Source organism: Ruditapes philippinarum, unplaced genomic scaffold (assembly GCF_026571515.1).
Source record: "Ruditapes philippinarum isolate M1 unplaced genomic scaffold, ASM2657151v2 ctg2509_1_1_1_1, whole genome shotgun sequence".
NCBI classification, from domain to species: Eukaryota; Metazoa; Mollusca; class Bivalvia; order Venerida; family Veneridae; genus Ruditapes; species Ruditapes philippinarum.
In genome coordinates this window covers 147170-162165 of record NW_026864529.1, presented here as the reverse complement: position 1 = coordinate 162165, position 14996 = coordinate 147170, and the positions used below count along the sequence as shown (strand labels likewise).

The 14996-nt window shown below is 32.4% G+C and overlaps 1 protein-coding gene and 1 long non-coding RNA gene across 3 annotated transcripts in view; both read left to right on the top strand.

Moving 5' to 3' along the window:
- Positions 1–420: 420 nt before the first annotated feature.
- LOC132725960 (uncharacterized) lies at positions 421–2615 on the top strand. The gene is made up of 3 exons (XR_009625131.1): positions 421–580; positions 1820–1945; positions 2507–2615. It is a non-coding gene; the product is annotated as an uncharacterized LOC132725960 (long non-coding RNA).
- Positions 2616–8789: 6174 nt separating this feature from the next.
- Positions 8790–14996, top strand: part of LOC132725955 (peptidyl-prolyl cis-trans isomerase E-like) — a 32117-nt gene continuing 25910 nt past the window's right edge. Inside the window, exons 1-7 of one of the 2 annotated variants that reach the window (XM_060711183.1) lie at positions 8790–8878; positions 11270–11368; positions 11897–11940; positions 12606–12632; positions 13202–13283; positions 13491–13600; positions 14443–14569. In XM_060711183.1, coding sequence (XP_060567166.1) covers positions 8845–8878; positions 11270–11368; positions 11897–11940; positions 12606–12632; positions 13202–13283; positions 13491–13600; positions 14443–14569 — 523 coding nt within the window. In that variant the 5' untranslated portion in view covers positions 8790–8844. Of the gene's footprint in view, positions 8879–8915; positions 8933–11269; positions 11369–11896; positions 11941–12605; positions 12633–13201; positions 13284–13490; positions 13601–14442; positions 14570–14996 lie in introns of those variants that run through there. The other variant, XM_060711184.1, reaches the window with a different exon arrangement.

Sequence of the window (14996 nt, the reverse complement as noted above, 5' to 3'; positions counted from 1 at the left end):
ATAACCCACTATCAATAAGAAAACCCATGATTTGCTTCTTATTTGCTTTAATATATATTAAAGTTAAAGTGATTTGATACTTTGTGTAGCAGTCAAAATACAATTTTATTTACATTGTGATGACTTTATTACACATTTAGCACTATTTTACTCTAGTTATAAGCACTTTACACGTTCGAAGTTCAATTGCTTTTTTTACAGAAATAGAAACTTTGTTCCGTTGCTAAGGCTAAACGTGCCTCAGAAAATGTGTAAAAAGAATAATAGTAATATGTAACAAGCCACACACATATATATCTGAACGGTTAGGGCCTCACTCCAGCCGTTGCTGATAAATACCTTTGAACGGAAAATAATATACAGCTTATTAACAATACTCTTATCCTTTTAAAAATCCACAAGATAAAATCATCAAAAGGACGTCAGCCTTATAAATACTCTCAGCTAAGCGTTGGTTATTCATCTCCTGTTATAGGTACTTTTTGTGGACAAAACTTCCAATACAGCAATATGAACGGGAAACTTATGTTGGTGCTCCTTTTGGTTGGGATGCTTATGCTAGCTTCTATTGAAGTTGCCGGTGAGTCACATTTACATATTTATTCTTCACAATTTCTCATAACTTGTAAAGGGAGACACAGGCAAAATTTAAGTTTCTTCGATTTGAATTTTTCATTAATTATTCTGTAAATGTCCTCAAAATGAATGCACTAAACTGTCATAGGAACAAAACTTTTTACTTTATAAAAAATAAAATGGCGCTTTCCAATCTTGACCCACGCGGGTCAGGTTAGAGCGTTAAGGTTTCACAATAGTTGCCACAGTGCACTCTAGAAACGTAAAAGAACATGTCAAATGAATGACTTAGACTTGTTTCAATCATAAAATATCCACAATATCTGTTATTGTAACTTCCAGGGTTTGTTCATGTTACATGAATTGTTTTAAAACAACTTGGTGATTCTGTCGGTGTCTAAATTTTGTTCAACATGCACAGATAAATTTACGCTTCAAACGCAAAATATATAGAACTTATACCGAAATACATGCTTGGGCTTTATAAAATGTCGTTATAGCGGGATTGGAGTACATAGGATCATTTTAATATTTTTGTCATTAATTTGCCGGAGTATCCCTTAAGAGATAAACTATACATTGTATTTAGAACATTAGATTAGTTTCCATTTTTATATCTGGTTTTGTATATAATGTGTTTAGATGCGTTATAGATAAATTCTAACCGTATACTTGTTGTATAATATCCCGATGATATTGATACCCACGTAAAAAGTGATTATCTCACATTCGATATATTAGGTGTCATGTTAGCTAATATTTAAAAAGATGGGTTAAAATTCAAGTAACCAACCGTTTAAAAGCAATTCAGTGCAATTTAGACAAAATCTGTTTTTATCATTATTCGTTAAACAACAATTTATACAAAAAACGGTGTGTTGTTATTTTACCGCAAACTAATCACAACCTCACTTATCGACCGTGTTTAAATCATTTACAAACACATTCAGAAATTGCCTATTGCCTGTCTATACCCAACAAATAACTGCTTATTTGAGCCGCGTCGCGACAAAACCAACATAAAGGGTTTGCGACCAGCATGGATCCAGACCAGCCTGCGCATCCGTGCAGTCTGATCAGGATCCATGTTGTTCGCTTACCAATTCTATTACAAGTAGACAAATTGATAGCGAACAGCATGGATCCTGATCAGACTGTGCGGATGCGCAGTCTGGTCTGGATCCATGCTGGTCGCAGACCCATTATGTTGGTTTTGTCGTGACGCAGCTAATTTTTCTTTCAGATGCATCATACAGCTGTTACAATGAGGGAGCCGGTTGTCCAGGTGGAGCAGGTTCAGTCTCTGGCTCCAACTGTAACAATGCTTGCTCCAGAGACTTTATGTGCTGTCAAGATTAACAAAATGATGGTATAAACTTTGTTGTTGATTCTTTTGCATTAATAATCTCTGGTAATAGTGACATTTTATTCAGGAACTTGTATAACTGTACTTAGATATCAAGAAACTGTAAAGACGAACATTTTGTATTCTAAATTAACGGTTTGTTTACATTGATAATATGCTGAAACAAAATTGTTTCGAAACGATGCTGCAATTATTGCTTGAAAACCACTATCAACAAAGAAGGGTGGCATTCAATGCACGTATCTCCCTACACATAATCATCGGCCCAGCAAGATACCAAACATGACAGGACACACGGGCAGTTATTATCGAAACAACAAGTTATAATAGAAATATATATTTAAAACGCCTGAAAATGGTGCGTTTTCCGTTTACAGTTGGATAATAAAATCAATAGCCTGTGTCGCCAGATGTAGAAACAATCTATTGATCATAATTAAAGTTTTCGTTTGTCAGCTAGACTAATTTGTTTGTACATTGATTGTGGCCTGTATCCCATTTAGATACGTGTAAATTAATACATTGTATCATGGTTTTACATCGAGCTTTTAAATTTCATTTCAGTTCTGACATCGACAACTTTTGGGATGAAACATCTATCGGTACTCAACATATAGCTCAATGTAATATGTATAACCAATGGATATTATGGAAATAAATTATGAAATTTAAATTGTTCTCATTTTGTAATATGGACTACGACCCGACATCTGTAGCTAACACAGAAAATACGCCCGAACTATGAAGTATATGCCAAGTAACACAACGTCTACTTAGCAGAAGTCAATATTCATACTTTTAATAAGACAAAAGAAAATCAAATAATCAAATAAAAAGAAGTATGAAAACAATAAAAAAAATACTTTTATAACAAATTATTTCACATTTCGCGCTGCTTTTATTAGGTGATTAGCATCTAACAGGCTCTAAAACCATTATTTAGTTCCTACTAAACTCATTTTATCATTTTCATCAAAAAGTTTATTCGTCCTGAGGCATAATTGGCCTTTATAGAAAAATAATTTTATGTAGGCGTCACAGTGACAGCTTGAGCACACGATAACAATTTATATTTCTTTCAAGTACATTTCTTTTTATTGTATCATAGTTTGTTTGGGGATGTTTCTGTTGAAAATGTGCCAGAGTTTAATCGTATATGGTATTATACAAAAGAGAAAGAACATCAAAACACTCGGCAATCTGATTTATACTCGGGGACTGCGCCAAATCAGATAGCCTCGTGTTTCGATGCTCTTTCTGTTACTTATATAACAACTGGTATTTGTTTCAAATACATCTCTTTCTCTTGCTGACAGCAAGACACTCCACATTTCTCATTTTGGACACAGTAATCACATACAACCAGTTTCATTTATAGTTGCTCTATGAATTTACGTTTCATTAAACTAAATTAGCAAGCATTTTCATTCTTCTCTAGATACATATACGTCGTCAAACACTTTAAAATATCATTTGCCTCGGTTGTAATCTTGGTTTATATAGAATTTATTTTAGGTCGATTGTGAAGGAAGCTTAAAGTATACAGACACACTTCCTTATCCCTTGAACCAATCAGTAGTGATCAATAAGTGTTAACCTTATAATTACTTTTTTACACTATACCAACACTGAGTGTGCCGATTCCTTTTGACTCATTGGAGAGGTCAGACCTCTCCACAGTGTTCAGACCGATTGCTGGCGGCATCCATTTTTGCGTATCTGATTGTAGTGAATGAATCTCATTTAAAGCGTAAAACAAGTTAAATGTTGATGCTGCACATCAAAGACGCCGCCAGATGGTGTGAACAGTCAATCAGCATTAAAAATCGTTCTCTATTACAGTTGAATATCCGAAGCACAAATCAATTTTTTCTCCATGTTCTTGGTATGTGCTCGTTGTTTAATAATAAAGGTGCATATTTTTGTGAAAAGGTAGAACTTAATCCTATAAATTCACAAAATAATGCCAGGTCTGAAATTCTTTAATGTTTGTCTGTTGCGACAAAGACTAAAACGTCTGGTCGAATCAAAATAAATTAGATAACAAATAAAACTGAAATGATTGGTATACTTAAAATAAATTCAAGGCAATATGTGCCAAGAATATACCCATTTAAATATTGGTACGAATTGCATAATGTTCGAATGATTTTGAGGACAAACTGTTCTGCAGTGATTTCCCCTTACAGGCCATAGCACGCCCGTTTAACTCACAACGAGTGAAAAATGTCCATCGATTAAAATGTTGTGAGCAACTTCCGTTCCTCGTTGTGAGCACCCATCTTTGACGTGTGACACGATAAACAAGGTGACTTTTTCATAATTTTTGAAGATTGCAGACATTTATGTAAAAATATCGGAATGCAGTTAGCTAGCGATGTGTTTTCCGAGTATGCACATGTAAAGATATTGTCTGTTGGTGGACAATTTGATGGAAATACCGTGCGACGCAGTCACTCGGGATAGCTGGAAAACTGGAGACAACTTCTCTTTGGACCTAATTTAACATTGAAAACGTCGATTCTGGTGACGTTTTGTGCATTCTTACCTAAAACAGATGCCCACAAGTCATCAGCGTAAATTATTATCTGAAAGTCTTCATAGAAACCAAGATATACCCTTTTTGCTTTAATCCTCGTTGTGAGCACCATAACCTCGTTGCGAGCAAGACAAGCGAGGTGCGTGTATGGTTTTAATATGTTATTCAGATGGTGAAAATATAATTTTCAATATACCACAGCAATTAAAACGTTTTTGCACAGCAGCATTTCTTTGCACTTGACGTTGTGCATACCCCAAAGGGAGGCATATTAGTTTTGAGCTGTTCGTCTGTCAGTCCGAGCAAATATATGATATTTATGAGCTTCATTCCGTAGTTAAATAAAGAACAAAAACTCATAAAATTCAAATTAAGAGCTATTTTTTGAGCTAATTTTGCTAATGGACGTTGGTCCAGGTGGTGTTTATGAGCTGATTTGCCTCATAAATATCAAAAGTTGGTACGTCCGTCAATCTGTCCGAAAACTTTTACATTGGCCTTAACTTCCTTATTAGAAAACAGATTTGATTCATATTTGAACACAACATCCCTTAGCACCTTCCTACGGACCTGTATTTTTTTTACCTTGACCCCTGAATGGCATTTACCTTGAAGGTCAAATTGTCCAAAAACATTTAAGATTGGCCATAATGTCCTGGCATAATGTTTAGGCACAACACATCTTTGGACAAGGCCTTTCAACTACCCTATTTTATTTGAACTTGACCCCTGAATGACCTTCACCTTGAAGGTCAAATTGTCCAAATACTTAAAAATTGGTCAAAACTTCCTTATTAGTAAAAGGATTTCTACTCATATTTTGAAACAACACCCCTTTAGACAAGATCTTCAAACTGATCTGTATTTTTTTTATCTTGTACCGTGAATGACCTTCTAGAACATCCAAAGACTTTAAGATTGGTCATCACTTCTTTATAAGTAAGTTGATTTAATTCATATTTGGACACAATGCCCCTTTGGACAAGACCTTCCAACTGACCTATATGTATTTCACCTTGACATTGAATTACCTTCACATTGAAGATCTAATTGTCCAAAAACAAATAATCTATCTGGTCCATAAATCAAAGGACAAAGCACCACTTCAGGGGCATTGTCAACTTACCGTGATAGTTCTTGTTTTACATAACTTGGTCAGTCTTCAGCTCAGGATAAACACATGTATGTGTGTATCACACAGACTGTGAAATTGTTGAAATATTCATAAACTCCCGTGATGTTCACTCGAGCCAAACTAGAGTATACGAAATAAAATACCTGATTTACCTACACTGATTAGTTCTTCTGTTAATCTGATGACTTGTGAATATGAAGAATAATTTTCAAAAAAAACTTTTAAAAAGAAAAAGAAGAACTATTGCAAAGAAAAAATTTTGTACAAAAACGTTTTGATTGCTTTTGGTAGATTGAAAATTGTATTCTTGCCATTTGAATTACATATTAAAACCAGACAAGCACTGCGCTTGTCTCGCTCACAACGAGGTTATGGTGCTCACAACGAGGATTAAAGCAAAATAGAGTATATCTTCGTTTCTACGAAGACTTTCAGATAATAATTTACGCTGATGACTTGTGGGCATCTGTTTTAGGTAAGAATGCACAAAACGTCACCAGAATCGACGTTTTCAATGTTAAATTAGGTCCAAAGAGAAGTTGTCTCCAGTTTTCCAGCTACCCCGAGTGACTGCGTCGCACGGTATTTCCATCAAATTGTCCACCAACAGACAATATCTATACATGTGCATACTCGGAAAACACATAGCTAGCTAACTGCATTCCGATATTTTTACATAAATGTCTGTAATCTTCAAAAATTATGAAAATGTCACCTTGTTTATCGTGTCACACGTCAAAGATGGGTGCTCACAACGAGGAACGGAAGTTGCTCACAACATTTTAACCGATGGACATTTTTCACTCGTTGTGAGTTAAACGGGCGTGCATAGCGTAACCGGTTTGTTGTACGTTCTTAACGGTTGAGTGAGAACCGCCTCTCTGATAGTGGGCGTGGTTTAGGCTTTGTAAATTGTAATTTAATGATTCGACAAGTGATATTGATCAAAATGGTCCTGGTTCCCTTCTACCCCGTCAACAAAGACTAAATGCTAGCATATGGCAGAGACGTTAAAATAAGTATTTATATGTCTCTGCATATGGAGTATAATATCAAATTTAATATGACAATTTAAGGCGGAGTCGAACTTCAACAGAGGCGAAGCAAATGAAGTAAGTGACACTGCCTCAGTTGTCACCTAGCTCTCACAACGGTTAAGTTTTAGAACGATCGACTAAGACTGGCTCATTGGCACGTTATTTATTACGTAGATAAAATTAGATAATGATAAAAAGAATATGATATTCAAACATATGGCACTATCACTTCAGTTAAACGTTTATTCTAATCCCTGAAAGCTCTGTGACATGTTGTACATCATAAAAGCTATTTTTATTAGAAAATTTAAAAACACTGTGTTTTTGTTAAAACAAAAAAATACACAAAATCAAGTCTAAAATTTTCCCCATTGCTGTATGGACAAATGCATACATTGTATCTACTAGACGCCGCTTGCAAGCGGAGTCTAAATCATTAGGAGCAGTCTACAAAAATTGTTATGCGCATGCTCCGCTTAAAAATACGACTTAACTTAAATCGAAGTGAACAAATCGGTACATAGAAAAATCGGAAAATATCTTTTTACGTTACTTAGCGCTACGTGGATGTTTCATTCCGTTTTAATCTTTTAAAATGTATAAATCGATTACCGTATTTTTTTATGAGTAGCGTTTTACTATTTCATGTTCCGATAAATAGTAATAGTGAACATTATAGCTACAATATCACCATGCACTATTATATGATCGAGTAAACAGTATACCGAAGTTTTGCTGCTCCTTTAACTTTTGAACCGGTATGACTAAATAACGCAACGGAGATTTTTTGGCGCAAATGGCACAAAATTTACTCAAATTTGATTTTCTTCAAATACTGTGGTTGGAGGCATGCAGCTTTATATACTGTTTATTCCAATCAAATGATATAAACATATTTTATGTAAATCTGGGACTTAAAGGGTATAAATCTATATCTTATGAAATATTTTTTATAAAATTTATCAACAGTAAAATTTTATCCGTTCCATTATTAAATTACTCAAAAAGTTGTAACATAGAATGTCTCTGTTATTTAATACACATGAATAATGTACGTAAACAGAATAAAATTTTCAAAAACTATTTATTATTTTGCTATTTTAAGTAGGGTTTTATCTGTTTAGCAATGACTTTGTGCATGCGCCACTCGCTCTAAGGCCATTTTTATTTCACACAAACATTTTAGAAGTATTCTTTTTTTATTTTTTAAAACCAAACAATAATTTTTGCATCATACACTTTAAAATCGTTTGATTAACATATTTTTTGCCCGTTTTGGAAAATGTAGAGGAAATTTTCCATATACTTAGAAAAAACATCAACCGAAAATTTGCTTATTGAAATTTTCAAGAAACTTTTATTTTGATAAGTTACTTCTAATATACATAGAGGATATTCAAGTTTTTTCTATAAATACATGATTTATTTTCATTGAGTGGTATGAAAATAAATATTTCATGAGTGGCGGTAGCCACGAGTGAAATATGGTAATTTTCATGCCACAAGATGAAAATAAATCATGTATTTATAGAAAAACTTGAATTTTCTGTTTATTATATACATTTTTCACCTTTTTGATATTAAAATTTGAAAGATTTTCCCTTAAATTTTGTGTACTGGCAGAATTTAAATGAAAGTAGTCCGGCAAGACACCAGTGAAAATACGGAAAATATGTTTCACTGCAGTGAAAAATAAATTTTTACAGTGAAAATACGGAAAATGAAAATACACATTTTATTTCATCAATATTTCTCAATATTTCATTTATAAGTATATAATAAATAGCATTTATTTTAAATTTAGTTTGATGACATAGTTCATATATTGTTCCCTTTGTAGAAAAATTATCTCTAATGCGCCAAGAAAAAAGTTAATTTATCTTGCATAATTATAATCTTTCAAAACATTGAAAAAATGAAGTGTAAAATAAACGTTCATAATGATATTATATTCAATATATATATATATGATACATTATATTTTGTTAAATAATTGTAATTTATAACCATTTATTGCGCCTTTTATGCAAAAATATCCCCAAATATTTTCGAATTAAACAAATTTTCCGCAGCTGCAAAAGACCTCTCGCATGCTTCTTTTTAAAGAAGCAAACTTGTAATGTATAGTGGTTTTCAACCCCAAATATTTAGTGTATTATGGCCATTAACCGATGTAATCCGAAACACAAAAATGGCGTCAAACAGCAAGCGTATGGTGTATGTCGGTAATATCAATGTGATAAATTAACAGTTATACAGAAGAGAAATTTCCTACAATGGTGTTCAATATATAATTCATATAACTGTCATTGATCAAGATTAAAAAAAGATAAAAAGAATGCTCATTTCCCAGCTATTTCATGCAATAACAAGTAAAGAATTATAGATTCGCCCCCAAGCCGACTCGTACCCAAAAATCTGTATATTTGTAAAATCTAGAAATATGTATGTTAACAAGCTATCGCATGTACTTGTTTTCAAATAAAACAGGAAAGACAGATTTCGTACAAAGCACCCACTCCCAAAATAATTAAGATTCATTGTACTATAGTACTGTACAGTATTATCAGGTCTAGGATTTCATGATATTTACGGACAGTCTGTAAATTTTTGGACAATCCATAATTTTACAGATTTTCTTATCTGTAAATTTACAGACATTAAGTAAGAAAATAGTAGAAGTTGCATTAAAATTTAAAACCGCAGGTTAAAATGAATAAGGTTAGGTATTATATGATTAAATGTAACAGTATGCTAAGATTCAGAACAGTTTGATGACTTTCAATTTTCACTTTTAACAAAAATTTCAAAATCATCATACAAAGATGAAACTCACCCCATTACCTTTGTAAATATAAACAATCAATAAAACAACTTGTCTTAAGCTGCGGATTTTATTGTAAAACTAAAATCAGCAAATTTCACATTGAATATCTGTAATTTTATGGATTGAAAAATCTTTAAATTTCTTGACTGTCTATAAATTTATGGACAGTCCATAAATATCATGAAATCCTAGACCTGATTATTAAAATGTCAAGTTGATGTGAAGCTGTATAATTGGAGAAGCAACTAAGAGATTAGTGTGGCTTTTTCTTTTCAACCAGTCAGGTGCACGAACTGCCATTTTGTCATGTTGATCTCTGTGAAAGGATTTCTTATTTTCCCATAGTAAATGGTTTGAAATAAGTAAACTTCAGTTAGTTGCAGGTGGCCAGTATATTGGAAGAAGGAAGAAGTGAAATACCAGCCAACTGGCTTAAGATTTTTGCGGTCCTTCAGTGCTTTAAACATTTTAAAATAATGTTTTGAAAATTCACCATGGAATTTTTAATAAAAACAGAGCGTTCTCCGTTGTATGTCTGTCTGTCGGGACTACTAAAAATTACAATTTTATCGGAACATTTACAGGAATGATCAGTTCTAAGTCTAATTTTGCATTTTGTCAGCATTTTCCAGTTCCATGATTTTTGTCAGAGTTATGTTCCTTTAATGATTCTTATTTTTAAAGTTTCTCTGGTTGAATAATCTTTACTGAGTTATAGCCCTTGAATAAAAATGGAGTATTTGCCTGTTAATGATTTTTGTGTTGCCTGCAAGTTGCTATACAGTACAGTAGCTGCTACAAAGTAGTCACAACTTATTATGTTATATATATTCTTTGTCTGATTAACAATGAAAAAATGATTGAATACTGTGAAGGATGAAGTTAGTTCACTTGTTTCTTTCTTCAGAAGTTGGCCAATTTATCTGTTGTGTTTTCAATAATAGATCTGTTAACAAATTTGCTGCAGTTCAGGGATGATTCTCTCCATTTCCATGTCATCATCATAACAACATGTTGTCAAAAAAGTTTCATAAATAATTTCTTTGTATTTGCTAGAAATAAAGACATTGGTTTTCCAAGATTTTTGTATCTCTTTACAATATACCCAAATATTGCCCAAATATTACTCAAATATACTAAAAATAAATGTTTAATACTAAAAAGTTGCTGTTTTAATTATGAATTACAATATACACTTTCACTAAGATCGATCAAACATACCCAAATATACATTTTTCTATCTTATGTTTTTAACCAAAATATACTCAAATACAGTACTAGTGAGTACACTCCATTAAAGCTATATTAAATTTTCTAAAAAATATAAAAAGATCCACACTTGCATGAAATTTCAACAAAATTATACCATAGAAATTTAAATGTAGACAACAAATATATCATATCTTCATTTTAATTTGCAAGTATATTCAGTGAAGAAACTAGACCATAAGCAAATGTCACAAGTTTATTTTCTTACAACATCTGAACTGCCCATTTTAACAGAATGAATGAAAGATATAGCTGACTAAGTTATATTATTCTATTAATATTAATTCATTTTCACAGTATAATTGAGTATAATCAGTATTTTATACAAACAAAAATGAATATTGCTATATTTGGGTGTATTTGAGTATATTTGGGTATTTCGTGCCGCCGGTAGTTATGCATTGAAATACTACAACAAACATTTATTTATTCTATAATGTTTGTTATTCTTAAACCATTTGATTGCAAAATTTTACTGATTTTATTATTATGATATTAACTGTTTTAATATTTACTTCAGGTGGACTGTCAGAGGAAGTAGATGAGAAAATTCTGCATGCTGCATTTATTCCATTTGGTGATGTGACAGACATAAATGTCCCACTGGATTATGAGACAGGTCTGTATTGTCATTTTTTGCATTCAGAAGAATGTTTCAAACTTACAAGAATGATATTTTCTTTTGCATTTTTTTTTCCTGACCATTTGGTTTAGTATTTGTTGCAAAATACCTTTTTTTTGAAAATATCTTTGATATATTTTCAACTAAATGAACATTGTGCATGATAATGCCATGAACTGTATATATGTAAACTGTTTAAACTGGGACAGGACACTCATAAGCTTTCATAGCTTTCTGCCCAATCCCATATGTATTGTGTATATATTGTTCATTATAATGTATTATAGTAAATATATCGAATAAAATATGTTTAAACCAAGCATGATATTTTTGGTTATGTTTAGCAGTAAGCATTCAGAATAATGCTTTATCTTAAATTAAATAAATCAAATGTGTAATAGTGAGAAGGATGATTTTAGCATAAGGTTTTCTTATAGAAATAAATAAAAAATTGAGTGAAATGTGTTCGAGATTAGCAAAGGCAAGCATTTCTTTTTTGTATTCTTTTGTGTGTTTTTTTTGCAGAGAAACACAGAGGATTTGCATTTATAGAGTTTGAACTAGCAGAGGTATATATATCACTTGTTATCTGTTTAAATCTACTAAGTTCCGATTTCATGCTTATAAGAAATGAACTAGATCAATGTAAACCTTACTGTGCTTTATGTTTGGAATGTCCTAGACCTACTTTGATACCTAGTAACCTCAAAACATGAACATATGGTTATAATATTTTAGCAGTGCCATGACAAAACCAACATAATGGGTTTGAGACCAGCATGGATCCAGACCAGCCTGCGCATCAGTGCAGTCTGATCAGGATCCATGCTGTTCGCTTACCAACCCTATTACAAGTAGAGAAACTGATAGCGAACAGCATGGATCCTGATCAGACTGCGCGGTAGCGCAGGCTGGTCTGGATCCATGCTGGTCGCAAACACCTTACGTTGGTCTTGTCATGGCACGGCTCATTTGTTAACCGTTAATCCCTGCTTAACCATAAGAGGCAACTAAATCGGTTTGAATTCCTGGAGTCTTTGCATCTCTTAGTCCAAGCAGGTGAGGTAATTTTGACACCTTGTGTTGTTTTAAGTTTGTAACACACATGATGAACCAAAATTATCTTCCTGTTTTGGTGCCATAATTATGACGAAAATTGTGTTGGTGTCCTGTAGAACCAAACAAACAAAACAAATTGTGGTGCATTAACTTTTTGTTATTGTTTCTTTTCCAGGATGCTGCAGCTGCAATAGATAACCTGGTAAGATAACTAAATACACTTAATATAGCAATTATATCAGCAGAGAAATCGTAACCTAAATTTATCATTATAATTATGTCAAGATAATAAATAAATAAATAAATTATGAATAATAAATCTAAGAGATTTTGGTTAAGGTCAGAGTCATTGAATGCCTAACATTTTGGTAGATCACTTGGAAGTATATTGGTCATTATGATGCTGTTTTAAGATACTATCTTTTAACCATCAATGAATTTTTATGTGTGTGAATGTTTCTCCACATATTCTACAAGGATCTCATCGATATGAATAGCTATTGACTTTTAAGATAAGATGTAAACATTCTGTAAACTTGTTATTCATGATTGGTAAAATGATAAGCTGTAAACATTCTGTAAATTTGTAAATCATTATTTGCAAAATGCTATGCTGTAAACATTCTATAAACCTCCAAATCATTATTGGGAAAATGTTAAGCTGTAAACATTCTGTAAACTTGTAAATCATTATTTGGAAAATGCTAAGCTGTAAACATTCTTTAAACCTTCAAATCATTATTTGGAAAATGCTTTCAATTTAATTTTCAGAATGATTCCGAGTTGTTCGGTAAAACAATCAGATGCAATCTTGCAAAACCTATGAAAGTGAAGGAAGGTCATGCTAAAGCAGGTGAGATGACTCATCCTTTAGCTTGCTGTATTTATGCATGCTTTGATGCTTTTTGTGGGATTACTAATCTCTAAAACAGTTATATTAAAACAGGAAATGAATTTCATAAACATCTTAACATTATGATCTTTGTAATGTTTGGAAAGTAAATGAGTATTTCTGGTCATGTTTGTACAAAATTGATGTCTTATATTTTGATTATTTTAGTGTGGTCTGAAGATACATGGTTACAAGAGCATGCTGGGGAGACTGTAGCTAGTGATGACAAGGAAAACACCTCACAATCCCCAACAAAACGACAGGCACAAACAGATACTGTAAGTGTTCTCTTATATATACAGGTATATTTGGATACACAAATATTTGTACATACTAATTAGACAACTATAGTGACTTCTTTACAACTTAGGGAAGGGCCTGGGTCAGTCAGAAAAAATGCTTGATGTGATGCCAAAATTGGGAATGAACACAATATCAAATTTGTTGTTTCAATTATCTTTATTCATCTATAGATTAACTGTAAATTAGAGACCAATGATTACATTCCTTTTCAGGGCCTTTTTACAATACTTTGCTAAATAGTTGGTATCCATCTACTTTCCCATGGCGATTAGTTATGTTTTTTCTCCCTAAAAAAATCGTCAGCCTAAAATTTGGGAGTTTTTATATAGGCAGAGTTAAAAAAAAAATTATTTGCTTCTTGAAAGAGTCTGGTAAATGGACCCGAACAAAAAAAAGGGAAAAATTTCAGAATTATGCTTTCATTCAGTGTTTTGTATCTCTTAACAATTGCTAGATATTCCTTTATTATTATTCACTGTATATCAAAATAATTTTATCAAATTTTAAATGGATTGTTTTCATACTGTTTTCGAATATTTTGCTTAAATTGTACTTGATCTCCTACATATTTCAGGTGTTGAAAAAAAAATTAATGTTTGTTTCTTTTCTTTCCATAAAGTTTTGTTCAGTCTTATCTGTATGTTTTATCCAAATTAATTGAATTTAAATATTGCGTAAATATCAAATTGTTTTTAACCAGGCCAGAAACCAAAAAGAGTCAGTGTTTGACCAGGAACCAAGCTGTTTTACAATGCTATATAGATCACCCTTAGCAGGCGTAGAGTAAGTTTTACGAGATGATGTGTTTGTATTATAGGATGATGAGCCAGCAGGTAAAAGATCTCGGACAAGTTCACAAGTGTTCTTTGATATAAAAATAGGAAACAAACAATCAGGAAGAATTGTTATACAGTTGAGACCAGATGTTGTGCCAAAAACTGCAGGTATTTCTTTATTATCGAAAAACCTTTTTCTTTTATGAGGAAGCAAATATAGCTTCAAAATATTTGTCTACGGTATTGTTGGATAATTGGCTAAGGTCTCTGACTTTGAACCACTGCCCAATCAACACTATGGGTTTGAATCCCACTTGGTACATTGGATTTTTTTATGTTATGAAGATATCCAGCTAGATTAAGAAAGGTTGATAATTGTACAGAGGTACCCACTTGTGCCGGAAAGGATGCACTGAGGGGCACACATGAGATCTTCCAGTACCAGGAAAGCTAGCATGTGGCCATATGACTTGGCATTGTGCTTATTATAATATAATCAATAATATCAAATCAATATAAATTCAATAGATCAACTTTCTCTTTTTCTATAATAAGTGTAATATTTATATGGAATTTGCCATTTGACAAGATTTTG